Source organism: Bufo gargarizans, chromosome 3 (assembly GCF_014858855.1).
Source record: "Bufo gargarizans isolate SCDJY-AF-19 chromosome 3, ASM1485885v1, whole genome shotgun sequence".
Lineage (NCBI taxonomy): Eukaryota > Metazoa > Chordata > Amphibia > Anura > Bufonidae > Bufo > Bufo gargarizans.
The window spans coordinates 118,515,847-118,538,389 of NC_058082.1; the positions used below are offsets into that span (position 1 = coordinate 118,515,847).

A 22,543-nucleotide genomic window follows, 5' to 3' on the forward strand; every position below is an offset into this window, starting at 1 on the left:
GGTAGCAGGGGGAGCCTGAGTGACTTCCTTGGTTTTAAGGTGTTTACTCCACTGCAGTTCATGCTTTGCATGCAGGTGCCTGGTCATGCAGGTTGTGCTCAGGTTCAGAACGTTAATGCCTCGCTTCAGGCTCTGATGGCACAGCGTGCAAACCACTCGGGTCTTGTCGTCAGCACATTGTTTGAAGAAGTGCCATGCCAGGGAACTCCTTGAAGCTGCCTTTGGGGTGCTCGGTCCCAGATGGCGGCGGTCAGTAGCAGGCGGAGTCTCTTGGCGGCGGGTGTTCTGCTTTTGCCCACTGCTCCCTCTTTTGCTACGCTGTTGGCTCGGTCTCACCACTGCCTCTTCCTCCGAACTGTGAAAGTCAGTGGCACGACCTTCATTCCATGTGGGGTCTAGGACCTCATCGTCCCCTGCATCGTCTTCCACCCAGTCTTGATCCCTGACCTCCTGTTCAGTCTGCACACTGCAGAAAGACGCAGCAGTTGGCACCTGTGTTTCGTCATCATCAGAGACATGCTGAGGTGGTATTCCCATGTCCTCATCATCAGGAAACATAAGTGGTTGTGCGTCAGTGCATTCTATGTCTTTCACCGCTGGGGAAGGGCTAGGTGGATGCCCTTGGGAAACCCTGCCAGCGGAGTCTTCAAACAGCATAAGAGACTGCTGCATAACTTGAGGCTGAGACAGTTTCCCTGGTATGCATGGGGGTGATGTGACAGACTGATGGGGTTGGTTTTCAGGCGCCATCTGTGCGCTTTCTGCAGAAGACTGGGTGGGAGATAATGTGAACGTGCTGGATCCACTGTCGGCCACCCAATTGACTAATGCCTGTACCTGCTCAGGCCTTACCATCCTTAGAACGGCATTGGGCCCCACCATATATCGCTGTAAATTCTGGCGGCTACTGGGACCTGAGGTAGTTGGTACACTAGGACGTGTGGATGTGGCAGAACGGCCACGTCCTCTCCCAGCACCAGAGGGTCCACTAACACCACCACGACCATGTCCACGTCCGCGTCCCTTACTAGATGTTTTTCTCATTGTTATGGTTCACCACAACAACAAATATATTATTTGGCCCAATGTATTGTATTCAAATTCAGCGGGATATAAATTTGAGGCCTAGTATTTAGGCGCTGGGTGACCGGTATGGATTTAGTGACAGAATTAGACTTGGAAATGCACAGAAGCGTGTGTGTGTGAAGTTATTCTGAATGACCCAATGTGCACCTTGAATATTATATACCCTTTTAGGGATAGATTTCAAATAGCTCTGATATAGCAGAAACCACTAAATTATGAAATTGCTAAATTGGGAATTGTACTTCAACCCAGAACAAAAAATGTGCTTTGACGGACACTAAATATCTTGCCCAGCAACAACAGTACAACGGTGGGTAACGAGAGATTTAGAGGGAATTAAATTTGAGGCCTAGTATTTAGGCGCTGGGTCACCGGTATGGATTTAGTGACAGAATTAGACTTGGAAATACACAGTAGCGGGTGTGTGTGAAGTTATTCTGAATGACCCTATGTGCACCTTCAATATTATATACCCTTTTAGGGATAGATTTCAAATAGCTCTGATATAGCAGAAACCACTAAATTATGAAATTGCTAAATTGGGAATTGTACTTCAACCCAGAACAAAAAATGTGCTTTGACGGACACTAAATATCTTGCCCAGCAACAACAGTACAGCGGTGGGTAACGAGAGATTTAGAGGGAATTAAATTTGAGGCCTAGTATTTAGGCGCTGGGTCACCGGTATGGATTTAGTGACAGAATTAGACTTGGAAATACACAGTAGCGGGTGTGTGTGAAGTTATTCTGAATGACCCTATGTGCACCTTCAATATTATATACCCTTTTTGGGATAGATTTCAAATAGCTCTGATATAGCAGGAACCACTAAATTATGAAATTGCTAAATTGGGAATTGTACTTCAACCCAGAACAAAAAATGTGCTTTGACGGGCACTAAATAACTTTCCCAGCTACAACAGGACAACGGTAACGAGAGATTTAGAGGGATTTAAATTTGAGGCCTAGTATTTAGGCGCTGGGTGACAGGTATGGGTTTAGTGACAGAATTAGACTTGGAAATACACAGTAGCGGGTGTGTGTGAAGTTATTCTGAATGACCCTATGTGCACCTTCAATATTATATACCCTTTTTGGGATAGATTTCAAATAGCTCTGATATAGCAGAAACCACTAAATTATGAAATTGCTAAATTGGGAATTGTACTTCAACCCAGAACAAAAAATGTGCTTTGACGGACACTAAATATCTTGCCCAGCAACAACAGTACAGCGGTGGGTAACGAGAGATTTAGAGGGAATTAAATTTGAGGCCTAGTATTTAGGCGCTGGGTCACCGGTATGGATTTAGTGACAGAATTAGACTTGGAAATACACAGTAGCGGGTGTGTGTGAAGTTATTCTGAATGACCCTATGTGCACCTTCAATATTATATACCCTTTTTGGGATAGATTTCAAATAGCTCTGATATAGCAGGAACCACTAAATTATGAAATTGCTAAATTGGGAATTGTACTTCAACCCAGAACAAAAAATGTGCTTTGACGGGCACTAAATAACTTTCCCAGCTACAACAGGACAACGGTAACGAGAGATTTAGAGGGATTTAAATTTGAGGCCTAGTATTTAGGCGCTGGGTGACAGGTATGGGTTTAGTGACAGAATTAGACTTGGAAATACACAGTAGCGGGTGTGTGTGAAGTTATTCTGAATGACCCTATGTGCACCTTCAATATTATATACCCTTTTTGGGATAGATTTCAAATAGCTCTGATATAGCAGAAACCACTAAATTATGAAATTGCTAAATTGGGAATTGTACTTCAACCCAGAACAAAAAATGTGCTTTGACGGACACTAAATATCTTGCCCAGCAACAACAGTACAGCGGTGGGTAACGAGAGATTTAGAGGGAATTAAATTTGAGGCCTAGTATTTAGGCGCTGGGTCACCGGTATGGATTTAGTGACAGAATTAGACTTGGAAATACACAGTAGCGGGTGTGTGTGAAGTTACTCTGAATGACCCTATGTGCACCTTCAATATTATATACCCTTTTTGGGATAGATTTCAAAGAGCTCTGATATAGCAGGAACCACTAAATTATGAAATTGCTAAATTGGGAATTGTATTTCAACCCAGAACAAGAAATGTGCTTGAACGGACACTAAATAACTCGCCCAGCTACAGCACTAGGGACAGATTTAGCTGGATATAAATTTGAGGCCTAGTATTTAGGCGCTGGGTGACAGGTATGGGTTTAGTGACAGAATTAGACTTGGAAATACACAGTAGCGGGTGTGTGTGAAGTTATTCTGAATGACCCTATGTGCACCTTCAATATTATATACCCTTTTAGGGATAGATTTCAAATAGCTCTGATATAGCAGAAACCACTAAATTATGAAATTGCTAAATTGGGAATTGTACTTCAACCCAGAACAAAAAATGTGCTTTGACGGACACTAAATATCTTGCCCAGCAACAACAGTACAGCGGTGGGTAACGAGAGATTTAGAGGGAATTAAATTTGAGGCCTAGTATTTAGGCGCTGGGTCACCGGTATGGATTTAGTGACAGAATTAGACTTGGAAATACACAGTAGCGGGTGTGTGTGAAGTTATTCTGAATGACCCTATGTGCACCTTCAATATTATATACCCTTTTTGGGATAGATTTCAAATAGCTCTGATATAGCAGGAACCACTAAATTATGAAATTGCTAAATTGGGAATTGTACTTCAACCCAGAACAAAAAATGTGCTTTGACGGGCACTAAATAACTTTCCCAGCTACAACAGGACAACGGTAACGAGAGATTTAGAGGGATTTAAATTTGAGGCCTAGTATTTAGGCGCTGGGTGACAGGTATGGGTTTAGTGACAGAATTAGACTTGGAAATACACAGTAGCGGGTGTGTGTGAAGTTATTCTGAATGACCCTATGTGCACCTTCAATATTATATACCCTTTTTGGGATAGATTTCAAATAGCTCTGATATAGCAGAAACCACTAAATTATGAAATTGCTAAATTGGGAATTGTACTTCAACCCAGAACAAAAAATGTGCTTTGACGGACACTAAATATCTTGCCCAGCAACAACAGTACAGCGGTGGGTAACGAGAGATTTAGAGGGAATTAAATTTGAGGCCTAGTATTTAGGCGCTGGGTCACCGGTATGGATTTAGTGACAGAATTAGACTTGGAAATACACAGTAGCGGGTGTGTGTGAAGTTACTCTGAATGACCCTATGTGCACCTTCAATATTATATACCCTTTTTGGGATAGATTTCAAAGAGCTCTGATATAGCAGGAACCACTAAATTATGAAATTGCTAAATTGGGAATTGTATTTCAACCCAGAACAAGAAATGTGCTTGAACGGACACTAAATAACTCGCCCAGCTACAGCACTAGGGACAGATTTAGCTGGATATAAATTTGAGGCCTAGTATTTAGGCGCTGGGTGACCGGTATGGATTTAGTGACAGAATTAGACTGGGATATGGCCAAAAAATGAACAGACTATTGCTGGTTAAATGCACTTGGTGTGACAGCTTCACCCTGATGTAGGCTTTAGCCAAAAAACAACCACACCATTGAGGGTTAAATGCACTTGGTGACAGGCGCAGCTTGCCCCTGATTTTGTATATGGCCAAAAAATGAACAGACTATTGCTGGTTAAATGCACTTGGTGTGACAGCTTCACCCTGATGTAGGCTTTAGCCAAAAAACAACCACACCATTGAGGGTTAAATGCACTTGGTGACAGGCGCAGCTTGCCCCTGATTTTGTATATGGCCAAAAAATGAACAGACTATTGCTGGTTAAATGCACTTGGTGTGACAGCTTCACCCTGATGTAGGCTTTAGCCAAAAAACAACCACACCATTGAGGGTTAAATGCACTTGGTGACAGGCGCAGCTTGCCCCTGATTTTGTATATGGCCAAAAAATGAACAGACTATTGCTGGTTAAATGCACTTGGTGTGACAGCTTCACCCTGATGTAGGCTTTAGCCAAAAAACAACCACACCATTGAGGGTTAAATGCACTTGGTCGCAGCTTGTGCTGGCGCACCACAAGACACAAAATGGCCGCCGATCACCCCAGAAAAATGTGACTGACAAACGGTCTGGGCAGCCTAAAAACAGTGAGCAATTGAGGATCAGCAGCTCAATGATCCACAGCTGCAGATCGATCAGTTAATCAAGTCCTTTGGAGGAGTTAATCTGCCTAATCTCGCCCTACTGTCGCAGCCGCAACCTCTCCCTACGCTAATCAGAGCAGAGTGACGGGCGGCGCTATGTGACTCCAGCTTAAATAGAGGCTGGGTCACATGGTGCTCTGGCCAATCACAGCCATGCCAATAGTAGGCATGGCTGTGATGGCCTCTTGGGGCAAGTAGTATGACGCTTGTTGATTGGCTGCTTTGCAGCCTTTCAAAAAGCGCCAAGAAAGCGTCACAAAAGCGCGAAGAAAGCGACGAACACCGAACCCGAACCCGGACTTTTACGAAAATGTCCGGGTTCGGGTCCGTGTCACGGACACCCCAAAATTCGGTACGAACCCGAACTATACAGTTCGGGTTCGCTCATCCCTAGTCGTTAACCCTTTAGGTGTTGCACAAGAGTTATTGGCAAATGGGGATGAAATGTGAAAATTTCATTTTTTTGCCTTATTTTCCATTTTAACCCATTTTTTTACACTAACAAAGCAAGGGTTAACAGGCAAACAAGACTGTATCTTTATTTCCCTGACTCTGCTGTTTACAGAAACACCCAATATGTGGTCGTACACTACTGTACGGCCACACAGCGGGGCGTAGAGTGAAAGGTGCACCGTTTGGTTTTTGGAGGGCTGATTTTTATCGACCGGTTTATTTACACCGTGTCCTGTTTCAACCCCCCTGATGCACCCCTGGAGTAGAAACTCCCTAAAAGTGACCCCATTTTGGAAACTACGGGATAAGTTTGCATTTTTTGGGGGACTATTTTTAGGGTAAATATGATTTTTGGTTGCTCTATATTACATTTTTGTGAGGCAAGGTTACCAAAAATTGAAATTCTGAAATTTCATCTCCATTTGCCATTAACTGTTGAGGAACACCTAAAGGGTTAATAAAGTTTGTATAATCAGTTTTGAATACCTTGAGGGGTGTAGTTTCTTAGATGGGGTCACTTAGGGAGTTTTTACTCTAGGGGGGCTTCAAAAGGGACATGGTGTCAATAAAAAAGGCCATCAAAATCGGCCTTCCAGAAACCATGTCGGTCCTTTCCTTTTGCGGCCTCCCTTTTACTAATACAGCAGTTTACGACCACAAATGTGGCGTTTCTGTAAACTGCAGTATCAGGGTAATACATTTTAACTTTTGTTTGATTGTTAACCCTTGCTTTGTTACCAGAAAAAACGGATTGAAATGGAAAAGTGCCAAAAATAGCGGTTTTGGCACCGTTATTATTTTTTTTTAACCGTGTTAATCTGGGGGGTTAGGTCATGGGATATATTTATAGAGGAGATTCTTACGGACGCGGCTATACCTAATAAGTCTACTTTTTTTTTACAATTATTTAGGTTTTTGACTATATTATCTTTTTTGATACAATTTTTTTGGGGGGTATCTCTAAAGTCTAAGTGTCATTTCTTTATATTTTTTTGATACAATTATCTTATGTGGGGGCTCATTTTTTGGGGGATGAGCGGACAGTTTTATTGGCACTATTTTGGGGGCTATATGACTTTTTTATCGCTTGCTATTAAACTTTTTGTTATGTAAGGTGACAAAAAAAATATTTTTTTGCACCAATTTTTTTTTTTTTTTGACCGTGTTAATCTGGGGGGTTGGGTCATGGGGTATTTTTATAGAGGAGATTCTTACAGACGCGGCGATACCTAATAAGTCTCATCCTTTTTGATACCAAAAGTTTTTGGGGGATCTCTAAAGTCTAAGAGTCATTTATTTTTATTTTTTTATCCGATTATCTTATAAGGGGGCTAATTTTTAGCGGGATGAGACGACTGTTTTATTTGCACTATTTTGGGGCTATATGACTTTTTGATCGCTTGCTATTGAACTTTTTATTATGTAAGGTGACAAAAATAAACTTTTTTGCACCTTTTTTTTTTTTTCTGGACCGTGTTAATCTGGGGGGTTAGGTCATGGGGTATTTTTATAGAGGAGATTATTACCGACGCAGCGATACCTAATATGTCTACTTTTAATAAATTATTTTAGTTTTTTTGGGTGTCTCAAGTCTGAGAACCATTTGTTTTTATCCGATGTCAGTGCTAAATTGGGATATAAATTTAGTACTCCATGGAAGTGTGATACTCCCTGAAGCAACCGTCAATGCAGAGGCCCGGATAATCGGGGCACGTGTCGCACTGAGTAGTCGTGTCCTACTGTATCCCCCTCCTGCGACACACTCTGCGCTTTTTTGGGGTTCGTCCCTTCTTTCCAGTATGGGGGACCACACCTGGAAAGTGTTGGCCAGGGACGATCCGAGGTACTCTGGCCTGCTCTTTCCCGGTCTGAAAAGATCAGGGCCTTGAGGACTGCCTCATAGAACTGGAGGAATGTCCCTGTGCTGCCAGTGCTTCGGGATAGTACAAAAGAGTTGTACATGGCAACCTGTACCAAGTAGACCGCAACTTTTTTGTACCATGCCCGCGTTTTGCGCATGGCGTTATATGGCTTGAGGACTTAATCCGAGAGATCAACTCCTCCCATATACCGATTGTAGTCGATGATACAATCGGCTTGAGGACCGTTGCCGCAGTACCTCGCACTGGGACAGGGGTGATGCCGTTACCAATAATTGTGGACAGCACAAGGACATCCCTCTTGTCCTTATACCTGACCAGCAACAGGTTTCCAGTGGTGAGGGCACGGGTCTCACCCCTGGGGATAGGTACCTGGAGGGGGTGGGCAGGGAGGCCGCGTTGATTTTTCCGCAAGGTCCCACAAGCGGACGTGGATCTGGCGGCAAGGGACTGGAACAAGCGGATACTGGTATAAAAGTTATCCACGTAAAGGTTGAAACCCTTATCCAGCAGTGGGTACATAAGGTCCCACACAAGTTTCCCTGTAACACCCAGAGTGGGGGGACATTCTGGGGGTTGAATCCGGGAATCTCGCCCCTCGTATACCCGAAATTTGTAAGTGTACAAATTTTGTATAGCTTTTTTTTTTTTTTGATGATGAACTTTTTATTGAAAGAATTTCCAAAAAGTACAGACTTTTTCACAAGAAAAACATGGACAAATCAAAATCAAGTACAATCAGGTACAAATTAGTGCCACAGGAATCTGAGATTATTCTCAAACTTGGGGACAAATGCAAGTTCAGCCACAGTCTTTGAGTCCGTGAAACAGTAAATTAGAGCATCCGACAGGATAACATTGTAAAGCTTGTATATCTAAATTAATGCTATATTATGTCTGGACAAGCATATAAAAGCATATAGCAGCTAGTATCATAGAGGCAGCGTCCAGGTGCGGGGGAGGCAATTAATCGTATTTCCTAAAAGACGACCATTGTGACCAACATTTCTTGTAAGCAATTATACTTCTGTTTTCCCAAGATGCCAGTTCCTCAAATCTATAAATTTGATCAACCTTGGCAAACCACCTAGGGATGGGTGGTGTTTCTGTTGAAAGCCAATAGCACGGTATCAGGAGACGGGCCGCGTCCTAAACAGGGGAGGAATGGAAGTCCTACTATCGGAGATGTGTGACCCTAGAAGGGCTAGGTCTGGGGAAATGGGGATGGACAGATTACAGATCTTGTTGCATTGTTCAAATATATCTCCCCACCATATTTTAATTTTGGGACAGGACCACCATATGTGGAAGAAAGTGCCTTTTTCTACTCCACACCTCCAGCACCTGTCTGAGAGCGTAGGATTAAATCTACAGGTAATTTCCGGGGTTTTGTACCACCTAGTTAAAATTTTATAGGCATTCTCCTGGATACGTACACATTTCGAGGCTTTATGGGGTCTAATCAGTAGTCTGGATATCGTTGCCTGGGTGAACGAGGAGTCAAGGTCTCTCTCCCACATACCAATGAATGCCGGCTTTACTATTGGCTTAGGAGAAATTAGGTTTTTATAAATCAAGGAAATCAGTTTAGGTTGTGGATTAGGCTTATTTAAAAGGTTCTCAAACCATGTGAGTGGACGCTGTAGGGAGTTTTTGTTAATGAACTTGTTAATAAAGGACTGTAGGAAGGAAAAGAAAGGGATGGGAAATTTGCAATCTGGGAAAAGTCTAGTGACAGAATCTAGGCTCGTTAGTTTACTGTTATCGTCTAGCAGCGAGATCACCAACTGATCGGAGTCTCTAATAGATTTTGGGAGACTGTCCAACAAAGCTTTAGGTGCCAATCCCACTACATCTCTCAATTGAACCAGGGGGGACGGTAATGGGATCGCGTGAGAAGATGCTTGGAACCAATCCCAAGCTCTTAGTGTGGATTTGACTATAGGGTTGTTGTTTGTGGTTCTTTGTTGGGGAATTTCCCTACTTATCAGAAGCCCTCTAAAAGGAGTGCCATGATGTGTCTGTTCAAGATCGACCCAGGGTTCCTTCGAAATACCTTTAATCCATCCTACAAACCTAGCAAGGAGGACTGCATTGTTATATAATTCAGGGTCAGATAGAGCTATCCCACCAAAGGGTTTGGGCTTCTTCAAGGTTGTGAAAGATATTCGAGCTTTCTTGCCAGCCCAAATAAATGTCCTAATCATCCGATTGAATGAGACATAGAATGATTTGGGTACTGGGATTGGTAAGACTTGTTGGAGATAAGTCATTCTGGGAATAATGAGTGAGGTCACTATATTTTTCCTGCCAAACCAGGACAGAAGAAGATTGTTAAGGGAGGACAATTGATCTTGTATTGAATTTAAAAGCGGAACATAGTTTAGACGGAATAATGTGTCTGGGTCAGGACCTATTTTAACTCCCAAATATGTAATGTGTGGATGATCCCAATTAAATGGAGATTTCGACCTGAGTTTATTGACCATGGATGAGGGAAAGCCAACATTAAGGACATGTGATTTTGTGGTGTTTATTTTAAAATTAGAGAGTCTACCAAAAAGTCCAAGTATACGTTCAATATGTGGGAAAGCTACGGTCGGGTTCGTAAACATAATAAGCAAGTCATCATCAAATGCCGCGACTTTGTGGTTGTGACATCCAGCCCTGATCCCTTGAATCCCCTCCTCATTCCTGATGGCCTGTAGCAGTGATTCCATCACTAGAACAAATAAGAGAGGGGAAAGGGGGCAACCTTGTCTAGTCCCGTTGTGAATGTCAAAGGGAGAGGATAGTGAGTTGTTTACGATTACCGAGGCCGATGCATTAGAGTACAGGGAAAAGATTGCATTCAAGAACAAATTTTGTATAGCTTCACGCCATACCTCGCCCGCTTGGAGGGCATATACTGGAGGAAAATGAGTCTCCCCTTGAACGCAATGAGAGACTCATCAACCACGACCTCCCTTCCAGGTACATAGGTATCCATGAATTTGGCCCCAAAGTGATCGATGACCGGCGTATCTTATACAGACGGTCATGGGCAGGATCACCTCGGGGGGGGGGGGGGAGACATGCTGCATTATCGGAATAATGCAGACATTTCTGGATGGCCTTAAACCGGGAGCGTGTCATGGCCGTACTGTAAAGTGGGGTCTGGTATAGGACGTCCCCACTACAGTACAGCCTGGCACTGGGTTTCTTGACTAGGTCCATATGCAGCACGAGGCCCCAAAATGTCCTCATTTCTGCTGCACTGACCGGCGTCCAGCCACCGGGCCTGGCCAAAAAGGAGCCCGAGTGTTGGGCGTACAGATTCGTCTGCTCCACTATCAGATTTACCAGTGAGTCACTGAAAAAATGACAAAAAAAGTCATATTCAGTGAATTGACCTGCGGTTTTCTGCGATCGCATACATGGGGGGTCACCGGACCCCCCGGCGCATTTGCCCCAAGTGCCTGCTCAATGATTTGAGCAGGCATGTACGCCCTGTGTATTTTCGATCACCGCCCGCCACGCGGCGGTGATCGAAAATACGAAGGGCGTACATGTACGCCCTGTGTCCTTAAGTACCAGGGCACAAGGGCGTACCTGTACGCCCTGTGTCATTAAGGGGTTAAGACCTTTGCATGGGCATAGCAGTCAGGGAGAGCTCTAGGGGTTTTATAGGGCTCACCCATATGCTTCTTAGTTTGGGATCAAGCCAGTCGGATGTTTATTTATAAGTTCTAGCTTTCTGCAACACCATCCGTGACATTATAAACCGCCATAACCGTCTTAAGCACGGATCCGGTTTCAGCCTTGATTGACTGCATACAAGCTCTTTCACTGGAGGTAGCAGATCTCCGTAAAACTGTGTCTCAGTTTCAGGTGACCGGTTCTGCTTGCGTTCATGGAGTTTGTTCCGAGCCTAAGATCTCGCTTCCGGATACGTTCTCCGGGGGTAGTGAGAATTTTGTTCGCTTTAGAGAGGCTTGCAAACTCCATTTTCGCTTACTTCCCCATTCCTCTGGTGATGAGGAGCAGAGGGTGGGGATCATCATCTCACTGCTCAGGGATAACGCTCAGTCTGGGGCCCTTTCGCTGCCGGTCGGGGCACGGCCCCTCCGATCGGTGGATGAATTTTTTGTAGCCCTGGGACAGATATATGATGACCTGGATCGTATTGCTCTGGCTGAATCTAAACTGCGTCTTTTATGCCAGGGTAAACAGTCCGCAGAGATATATTGTTCAGAATTTCGGAGATGGGCAGCTGATACTGGTTGGAATGATGCTGCACTCCGAAGTCAATTTTGCCATGGTCTTTCGGAAAGATTGAAAGATGCATTTGCTTTTCATGAGAGACCAGCCTCGTTAGAATCTGCCATGTCTCTAGCTGTTCGTATTGACAGGCGTCTTAGAGAGAGAGAGAGGAGACTACTTCTTCCTGTCATATTCAGTCCAAGGACAGTGGGGCTGTCTCATTCAGTGTGCAGGGGTCTCAGTCGGTCTCAATCCCCTCTGAGAAGGAGGCCATGCAGCTGGGTTTGCTTGCCTCTGATAGTAGAGGATTCAGTTCTCAGAGGAGGGTTTGTTTCTCTTGTGGGGGTATAAATCATTTGGCTAATGTTTGCCCCTCTAGGAGATTCATGGAGTTTTCTGAGGGTAATAAAAGAAAAACAAAAAGAAAAAAAACCCTCTAAAAACTTTCCATTTGCTACTATTGGCAAGGTTGATGCGGAAATTGAAGGTTTGCCATTTACTTGTAGTTCCTGTTTTCTCCTACCTGCCATGGTGGCGCTAGACAGCAAGAACATTGTTTGTGAGATTTTTGTAGATAGTGGAGCAGCTGTCAATCTCATTGATAATCAATTTGCAATAACGCATGGTTTCCAGGTATGCACTTTGGAAAAGGATATACCTGTTTTTGCTATCGATTCCGCTCCACTTTCTCAAAGATCGTTAAAGGGCATAGTTCACAATATCTGTTTGACTGTGGGTGACGCTCATTTTGAGTATATGTCATATTTCGTCTTAAGCGGATTACCTACTCCTCTAGTGTTGGGGTTACCCTGGCTCACTAAACATAACCCCACCATTGATTGGCAAGCAAGACAAATAAATGGTTGGAGTGAGTTTTACAGAGAGAATTGCCTCACGGCGTCTCTTTCAGAGATTTCTACCAAGACTGTGCCATCTTTTCTCTCTGAATTTTCGGATGTGTTTTCCGAGAGTGGTGTTCAGGAGTTGCCCCTGCACCGGGAGTAAAACTGCCCTATTAATCTCATCCAAGGCGCCAAACTGCCAAAATCACGTTTATACAATCTCTCCCAACCTGAAAGAGTCACTATGTGTACTTATATCTCTGAGAGCCTGAGAAAGGGACATATCTGACCCTCGAAGTCACCTGTTGCCGCTGTTTTTTTTTTGTTAAGAAAAAAGATGGTTCTTTAAGACCTTGTCTGGATTTCAGGGAGCTAAACTGTATCACGGTTCGTGACCCTTATCCGCTTCCTCTGATCCCGGACCTGTTTAACCAGATTGTTGGGGCTAAGTTTTTTTCTAAGTTGGATTTAAGAGGGGCATACAACCTAGTCAGGGTCAGGGAAGGGGACGAATGGAAGACGGCCTTCAATACCCCTGAGGGTCATTTTGAGAATTTAGTTATGCCCTTTGGTTTGATGAATGCTCCGGCCGTCTTCCAACATTTTGTGAACAGCATTTTTATCATTTAATGGGGAAATTTGTACTGGTGTATCTGGATGACATTTAGCATTTTTCTCCCGATTTCAAATCTCATCGGGATCAGCTACGTCAGGTATTGCTGATTCTGCGGGATAATAAATTGTACGTTAAACTGGAAAAATGTGTGTTTGCGGTTCCGGAGATTCAATTTCTTGATTTTCTTCTCTCTGCTTCTGGTTTTCTCATGGACCCTGAGAAGGTCCGCGCTGTGCTTGATTGGGAGCTTCCTGAGAATCAGAAGGCGCTGATGCGGTTTTTGGGTTTTGCCAATTATTACAGAAAGTTAATTTTGAATTATTCCTCTATTGCTAAGCCACTCACTGATATGACTAAAAAGGGCGTAGATTTTACTTCGTGGTCGGTAGATGCGCTTAAAGCCTTTTCTACTATCAAAGAGAGTTTTGCTTCCGCTCCCATTTTGGTAAGCCCTGATGTCTCTCTTCCTTTTATTGTTGAGGTGGACGCTTCTGAGGTGAGTGTGGGTGTGGTCTTATCTCAGGGTCCCTCTCCTGCCAAATGGTGACCGTGTGCCTTTTTCTCAATAAAACTCTCCTCTGCAGAGAGAAATTACGATGTGGGAGATAGGGAGTTGTTGGCCATCAAATTAGCTTTTGCGGAATGGTGCCATTGGTTAGAGGGAGCCAGACACCCTATTACCGTGTTTACAGACCATAAGAATCTGGCCTACTTGGAATTGGCCAAGCGTCTGAACCCAAGACAGACCAGATGGTCTTTTTTCTTTTCTAGGTTTAATTTTGTTGTTAAGTTCCGCCCTGGGGTTAAAAATGTGAAGGCAGATGCCCTGTCACGTTGTTTTCTGGGAGGGGGGAACTTTGAAGACCCGGGTCCCATTTTGGCTGAAGGGGTGGTCGTCTCTGCTCTTTATCCTGATTTGGAGGCAGAGGTTCAGGCAGCCCAGGCAGAGGCTCCTGATCTTTGTCCCCCTGGGAGGTTGTTTGTGCCTCTCGCTTTACAACACAAGGTTTTTAAGGAGCACCATGATACTGTTCTTGCTGGGCATCCAGGGAGCAGAGCCACAGTGGATCTCATTGCTCGGAGATTCTGGTGGGCGGCTCTTCGTAAGACGGTTGAGGGTTTTGTGGCAGCCTGCAAGACCTGTGCTCGTGCCAAGGTCCCTCATTCACGGCCATCGGGTTCTCTCCTCCAGACTGTGATTCTGGTGGTAGTGGACCATTTTAGCAAAATGCCGCATTTCATTCCCTTTCCTGGGTTACCTAATGCTAAGACGCTGGCGCAAGCGTTTGTTGATCACATTGTTAAATTGTATGGCATTCCTTCAGACATCGTTTCTGATAGGGGCACGCAATTTGTTTCCAGATTCTGGAAGGCCTTCTGTTCTCGCTTGGGGGTTCGGTTGTCGTCTTCTGCTTTTCACCCGCAGTCGAATGGTCAGACCGAACGCGTCAATCAGAATCTGGAGACATATCTGCGCTGTTTTGTGGCGGAGAATCAGGAGGATTGGTGTTCTTTTTTGTCTCTTGCTGAGTTTGCTTTAAATAACCGTCGCCAGGAGTCCTTTGATAAGTCACCATTTTTTGGTGCATATGGGTTTCATCCGCAGTTTGAGACATTCTCTGGAGAGGGGTCTTCTGGTTTACTTGATGAGGAGAGATTTTCCTTGTCTTTGTCATTTATTTGGCAAAAGATTCAGGGTAATCTGAAGAGGATGAGTGAGAGATATAAGCGTGTGGCGGATAAGAGACGTGTGCCTGGTCCAGACCTGAATGTGGGTGATCTGGTGTGGTTGTCTACAAAGAGTATCAAACTGAAGGTTCCCTCCTGGAAGTTGGGACCTAGGTTTATTGGGCCTTATCAATCCCGTTACCTTCCGTCTTGATCTTCCTCAGACTTGGAAGATCCATAATGTTTTCCACAGGTCCCTATTAAAACATTATGTCCAACCCACTGTTCCCTCCTCTTTGCCTCCTCCTCCAATTGTTGCTGATGGTAATCTTGAATTTCAGGTCTGTAGGATTGTGGATTCTCGCATTATCCACGGTTCTCTCGAGTACCTCGTTCATTGGGAGGGTTATGGTCCTGAGGAGAGGATGTGGGTCCCAGTGGCAGACATTAAGGCCACTCATCTCATCAGGGCTTTCCATAGGTCTCATCCTGAGAAGGTGAGCTCTGAGTGTCCGGAGTCCACCCATAGAGGGAGGGGTACTGTCACAGCCAGCTCTGTGAGAAGATCTGGCAGACGTTCTTCTCTACCTGTTGTGTGATGTTCTTTGTTTTGGTTTCCTTTTCTATCTCCTTTCCTGCTCCCAGCTGTCAGCTATTTGCACTGATTGTCTCCCTTTATATTCCCTCCCATACTGCCTCACTTTGCGGTTTATACTTCTTCCTGGATTGTGTTCACTGCTGGATGCTGCTTCTCCTGATTCCTTAGATAAGTCTGTTTCCTTTATTTGTGTTCTTGCTGGCTTGATTGTAGGGGACCCTGACTCTGTCCGTATTAAGTGCAGGGAGCCGGTGATCGTGTCCCCTCACTATTGTAGGGTTTTCAGGTGTCACATAGTATTAGGTACGAGGACATGCAACTGTCTACCATTAAGACCTTTGCATGGGCATAGCAGTCAGGGAGAGCTCTAGGGGTTTTATAGGGCTCACCCATATGCTCCTTAGTTTGGGATCAAGCCAGTCGGATGTTTATTTATAAGTTCCAGCTTTCTGCAACACCATCCGTGACAGACGCACTCTTATGGGGGAATCTGCGGATCGCGCACTGTCATAGGGGGATCTGTGGATGAACAATTGTTATGGGGGGGATCTGAGGATGATGCACTGTTATGGGGAGGTCTGCTGCCGACACACGGTTATGGTGGGGATCTGCTGCTGACACACTGTTATGGTGAAATCTGCTGCTGACACACTGTTATGGGGAGATCTGCTGCTGACACACTGCTATGGGGGGATTTGCTGCTGACACACTGTTATGGGGGATCGGTTGCTGCCATACTGTTATGGGGGATATGTTGCTGACATACTGTTATGGGGTATCTGTCGGTGACAAACTGTTATGGGGGAATCTGCAGATGATGCACTGTTATGTAACTATTACTCTCCCGACTCTACAGTACATGGATACATTCTTAAGGATGAGATGGGAAATTATCACATTTAATATAAACACTCTCTTATATATCATCTTTAAAGGAGTATTCTGTTTAGACCAAGTTATCCCCTATCCACAGGATAATGTAATGATTAGATAATTACATTAGATAGTTAGTTTGTTAGCTTATATATACACTACGTGCAGAATTATTAGGCAAATGAGTATTTTGACCACATCATCCTCTTTATGCATGTTGTCTTACTCCAAGCTGTATAGGCTCAAAAGCCTTCTACCAATTAAGCATATTAGGTGATGTGAATCTCTGTAATAAGAAGGGGTGTGGTCTAATGACATCAACACCCTATATCAGGTGTGCATCATTATTAGGCAAATTCCTTTCCTTTGGCAAAATGGGTCAAAAGAAGGACTTGACAGGCTCAGAAAAGTCAAAAATAGTGAGATATCTTGCAGAGGGATGCAGCACTCTTAAAATTGCAAAGCTTCTGAAGCATGATCATTGAACAATCAAGCGTTTCATTCAAAATAGTCAACAGGGTCGCAAGAAGTGTGTGGAACAACCAAGGCGCAAAATAACTGCCCATGAACTGAGAAAAGTCAAGCGTGCAGCTGCCAAGATGCCACTTGCCACCAGTTTGGCCATATTTCAGAGCTGCAACATCACTGGAGTGCCCAAAAGCACAAGGTGTGCAATACTCAGAGACATGGCCAAGGTAAGAAAGGCTGAAAGACGACCACCACTGAACAAGACACACAAGCTGAAACGTTAAGACTGGGCCAAGAAATATCTCAAGACTGATTTTTCTAAGATTTTATGGACTGATGAAATGAGAGTGAGTCTTGATGGGCCAGATGGCTGGATTGGTAAAGGGCAGAGAGCTCCAGTCCGACTCAGACGCCAGCAAGGTGGAGGTGGAGTACTGGTTTGGGCTGGTATTATCAAAGATGAGCTTGTGGGGGCTTTTTGGGTTGAGGATGGAGTCAAGCTCAACTCCCAGTCATACTGCCAGTTTCTGGAAGACACCTTCTTCAAGCAGTGGTACAGGAAGAAGTCTGCAAGGTAAGAAAAACATGATTTTCATGCAGGACAATGCTCCATCACACGCGTCCAAGTACTCCACAACGTGGCTGGCAAGAAAGGGTATAAAAGAAGAAAATCTAATGACATGGCCTCCTTGTTCACCTGATCTGAACCCCATTGAGAACCTGTGGTCCATCATCAAATGTGAGATTTACAAGGAGGGAAAACAGTACACCTCTCTAAACAGTGTCTGGGAGGCTGTGGTTGCTGCTGCACGCAATGTTGATGGTGAACAGATCAAAACACTGACAGAATCCATGGATGGCAGGCTTTTGAGTGTCCTTGCAAAGAAAGGTGGCTATATTGGTCACTGATTTGTTTTTGTTTTGTTTTTGAATGTCAGAAATGTATATTTGTGAATGTTGAGATGTTATATTGGTTTCACTGGTAAAAATAAATAATTAAAATGGGTATATATTTGTTTTTTGTTAAGTTGCCTAATAATTATGTACAGTAATAGTCACCTGCACACACAGATATCCCCCTAAAATAGCTAAAACTAAAAACAAACTAAAAACTACTTCCAAAAATATTCAGCTTTGATATTAATGAGTTTTTTGGGTTCATTGAAAACATGGTTGTTGTTCAATAGTAAAATTAATCCTCAAAAATACAACTTGCCTAATAATTCTGCACTCCCTGTATATATATATAATACAGATAGTTAGTGGGAGATAGTCAGTGTAGGTTATATCCTGATATAGTGTAGCTAATAGGTTCTGCTGTCCATACAAACATGCTACAGACATAGTGCTGTGATGTCACACGTTAACAACAATACTTAGTGCACCAATTAGTAATATGTAGCAGTGGAGTGCCTAGGGTGTTTGGCACCCAGGGCGGGTCCTTTCTCTGGCACCCCTCCATACTTGGCCACATACCTCTTACATCCAGGGACATCTCCTCATGTAGACCTTCTCTTTCCTCTTCTCCTCCGTTAGACCGCCATGACAAATTCTTTCAGCCGCATCTCATCTCTACAGAGTTTGTAACACAGACATGTTAGATTTCTCACTTTTTCCATCAGCCCCCCCGATCCTGGTGTCCCCACAGTGTCATCCTACTGCCACCCCCAATACTGTGCCTGTTGTGCCTCCCAATGCCCCAGGTACTATACTGCTGAAAAAATAGTGACCCCAGTAGACATAATTGGGGTAATTTATCAAACTGGTGTAAAGTAGAACTGGATTTCCAAAAGAGCTGTCAAATATGAAAGTAATCCCTCCCATAATAATTTGCCCCCACACAGTATCCCACCATAATATTTTCCTCCCGTGTCCCCCAAAGTTGGCAAAATAAGAAAAAAATGAAATAAAAATAAATACTCACCTATGTCCAGGTGCTTGCCCGCAGAGGAAGGCGCGCACACTTCACTGTGCTGCTGCGCCCCGATGCAAGCAATGCAACGGGATTTCACTAACGCATAGGCCTCAGGCCTACTGGGCCTGAAGCCTATGGCGGTGATCAGCGGCGGGGCAGGGAACTATTCGCTCCCATGCCCCGACGCAGTATGTGGGTGTCAGCGCTCCAACAATGAGTGCTTCAATCTGTATTGATGGAAGCGCTTATTGCTTCTGGCACTCCCCTGAGGGCTGGTACCTGGGACAGACAGCCCCCTGCCCCCTACCACAGATATGTAGTCAGACCTGCTAAAATGTGAAGATGCACGTATTGCACCAAAATATGCTCATCATTAATTGCGCAATCACAAATATATTGGAGCACTCTATCTGCATATAAAGCTATTGTAATGCTCTGCCATGTCAACCATTTTCTCCGGTCTCAGGAAACTTCTAGCAGCTTGAAAAATGTAGCAAAAGTGACCCACGCCTGTATTGCGCGAGCAATGCACGCATATTACATTGCTGATTTTCGCAATCAAAAAAATGATGGCGAATTCTCGAATTTGCGAATTTATGACGAATATTCACCCAAATATTCGAGAAATATTGCAAATTCAAATATTGCCCCTGCCACTTATCACTAGTAAGGACATGCAGGATGGCGGCATTCAGCTTTGCTAAATGCTACACTGCCTGCTGCTGCCCACCCCACACTACAGAGTGCCTTACTTCTGCTGCCCTCCTCACACTTCTTCCTTTTAGGTGGTCAGCTCACTTACTTCCGCTGCCCTCCTCACACTTCTTCCTTTTAGGTGGTCAGCTCACTTACTTCCGCTGCCCTCCTCACACTTCTTCCTTTTAGGTGGTCAGCTCACTTACTTCCGCTGCCCTCCTCACACTTCTTCCTTTTAGGTGGTCAGCTCACTTATTAAAGCTCCTGCAATGTGCCGGCCAGCATGATTTTGGCATATTCGCTTTATAAGACAAGTTGACTTTTCCCCCCACTTTGAGGAGAAAAAAGTACATTTTATAAAGTGAAAAATACTGTACATAACACTGATAAATATCTGTATACAAAACTATATAATTTATAAAAAAAAATATTAATATGCTTATTTATTTGTATAGTGACCATATGTCATACAAGGTCAGTGTGCAGGGAAATGTTGTTATATCTGCATCTAGCTTAATAGCATAAATGTTACCTGCCTGTGATGATAATAAGATGACTATTGAGAAGTCAGATGTACAGAACAGGAAGTGTCAGCCTAATGTGACCTCAATGTTCAGTATGAAAACTGCAAGATTTCAGGATTATTTTTTCATTTGGATAATAAGATGGGAAAACTTGGAAAAAAAACAACAATGATTAACATGAAAACATTATTTAAAGGTCATTCTCTGCTAAGAAATTATCTTAACAATCCACAAGGATCACTTGAATATTTTCCTCATCTTAAAGGGGTTGTGCAAGAATGGCTAGACCTGTAAAGGAAAGATGATTCACCTGCTTCCAGCTGCCGGCTCCCTGCTCCTGCTCCTCCAGGCCTGCCATGCTCCACCGGGCTCCCTCAATGTCAACATTCGATTTGACATTGCCGCAGCTAATTACTGGCCGAGGTGGAGACCATATTCCCTTGCATCATGTGACTATTTGTCATGATGTAAGAGGAGCCGGTTACCGCTGTCGCATTGTTGACATTGAGGGAGCCCGGAGGAGCATCACAGGTCTGGAGGAGAAGGAGCAGGGAGCCAGCACTGGGAAGCTGGTAAGTCATCTTCCCTTTACAGGTCCGGCCAAGATGAAGGTATGCCAAAACCATTCTTTCACAACCCCTTTAATGAAAATTCGAGCCCCCCAACAATGACTCCTGTTAACACTATATATTCTGTTTTCTATACAGAAGGGAGCTTAGAGACTTTGGAGTGAAGGTTTCTATAATTGAACCGGGTGCCTTTAAAACAGAAATGGGGACAGCAGAACCTCACTTGAAGAATCTAGAGCGTATGTGGTCAAATCTTCCTACACAAATGAAAGATTATTTTGGACAACAGTACTATTATCAATGTAAGTCAACATGTTCTTCTTTAAGGGAAAGCTAATCTATCTTAAGCTCTTAAAGTGATATGTCTAACAGCTAATAAATATATTTCCATCAATAACATGTAGATTATGTTGATTTCTATATATGTTTTCTTATGTATACAGGTGCCCAGGGCTTGGCTTCTCTAATTGGCATCGGCAGCACTAAACTCAACCTTGTCACAGACTGCATGGAGCATGCCCTGACTGCTGTTCACCCATGGACAAGATATTCCGCTGGCCTGGACACCAAACTTTATTACATTCCTGTGTCTTACTTACCTACTGTCTTATCTGATTATCTGCTGTGTCGATCATTACCCAAACCAGCACATGTCCTGATGTAAACATATGTAAGAATATGCTGAGTATATAGTGTGACATTGAATGGTAAACTTCATTAAGTAATATCGATTCCAATCTGTTTATTTTATTTTTTTACCTTTAAGATGTTCCGCCAACAGTTCTGATATATAACATGTAATTGGTTTTGCTAAAACTCTATGGGGTGCCAATCTTGGGATTTCCACTATTATCTCTATGGTCCCATTTACACTGGCCTTTTCTCCCAGTGATGAGTATCTCTCAACGACATAGCAAATTGAATGGCGCTCATTTTGCTTAGTTTACATGGAGCAATCACATCTACTTTATGAGACTGAACTGTTGTTTATGGGATTGTTTGCTCATGCAGTTTCATTATTGTTGGCACCACATCCCTGTTTACACAGGTCTATGCGCTGTTGACCAACAATAATTTGAATCTGCGCATGAAAGATGAAATCAACCAAAATAGGAACGTTCACCCATTCATCAGCTTGTGCTAATGTTTTGTTTTTTTTTTTTTGTTTTTTTTTACCTTTTTAACTAGCCCCAGTAGCATGCTGTGCCTAGTGAAAAAATGATACTCACTTGCTCACCGAAAAAGTCCTGTAACAATGTAAAGTGAGAAAGTTGCGATTTCCAGCTCACCATGAACGAGGATGCACGGAACAAGACCGGACCAACCTTCAATGTAACATACAAAAGAAAAAAACGTCCCAGCATCCAAAGCTTCAGAAGGTTGCTTTGCCTTTATTCAGATTCATAAAAAGAATACATCCAGTACACACCTCACCCACCACCGTAGTTGGCTGACATGTTTCGAACTATTAAGTTCTTAATCGTAGCCTGGTGGAGTGCTCGCACACCAGGGTATAAAAATACTCCAGGCTATGATTAAGAACTGAATAGTTCGAAACATGTCAGCCAACTACGGTGGTAGGTGAGGTGTGTACTGGATGTATTCCTTTTATGAATCCGAATAAAGGCAAAGCAACCTTCTGAAGCTTTGGATGCTGGGACGTTTTTCTTTTGTATTTCACTTGCTCACCCCCTACTCCATTCCACCTCCCTGGCTCTATTCCATGATCTTCTGTTCCTGGGCCTGTAAACTTGAGGACAGGGCCAAATGTGCCACTGCAACCAATGACTGGCCTCAGCAGTGATGTGTCCCTGGGAGGCACATCATTGCTGGGTCATGTGCTGCCTGGGTAAAAATCACCACTGCTGACCATCTTGGGCTACGGTGGCGCACATGGAACAGTCAAGACATTTAGTGGGGACTGGAAGCTCGGAGAACA

General features: G+C 43.8%; 1 protein-coding gene across 1 annotated transcript in view; it reads left to right on the top strand.

The window, feature by feature from the left end:
- The window catches only part of LOC122931240 (retinol dehydrogenase 7-like), a 63,613-nt gene extending 42,278 nt beyond the window's left edge, over positions 1-21,335 (top strand). Inside the window, exons 4-5 of the mRNA XM_044285286.1 lie at positions 20,743-20,906; positions 21,048-21,335. Of these exons, the coding sequence (XP_044141221.1) occupies positions 20,743-20,906; positions 21,048-21,268 (385 nt within the window). The 3' untranslated portion in view covers positions 21,269-21,335. The remainder of the gene's footprint in view (positions 1-20,742; positions 20,907-21,047) is intronic.
- The last annotated feature ends 1,208 nt before the right edge of the window (positions 21,336-22,543 follow it).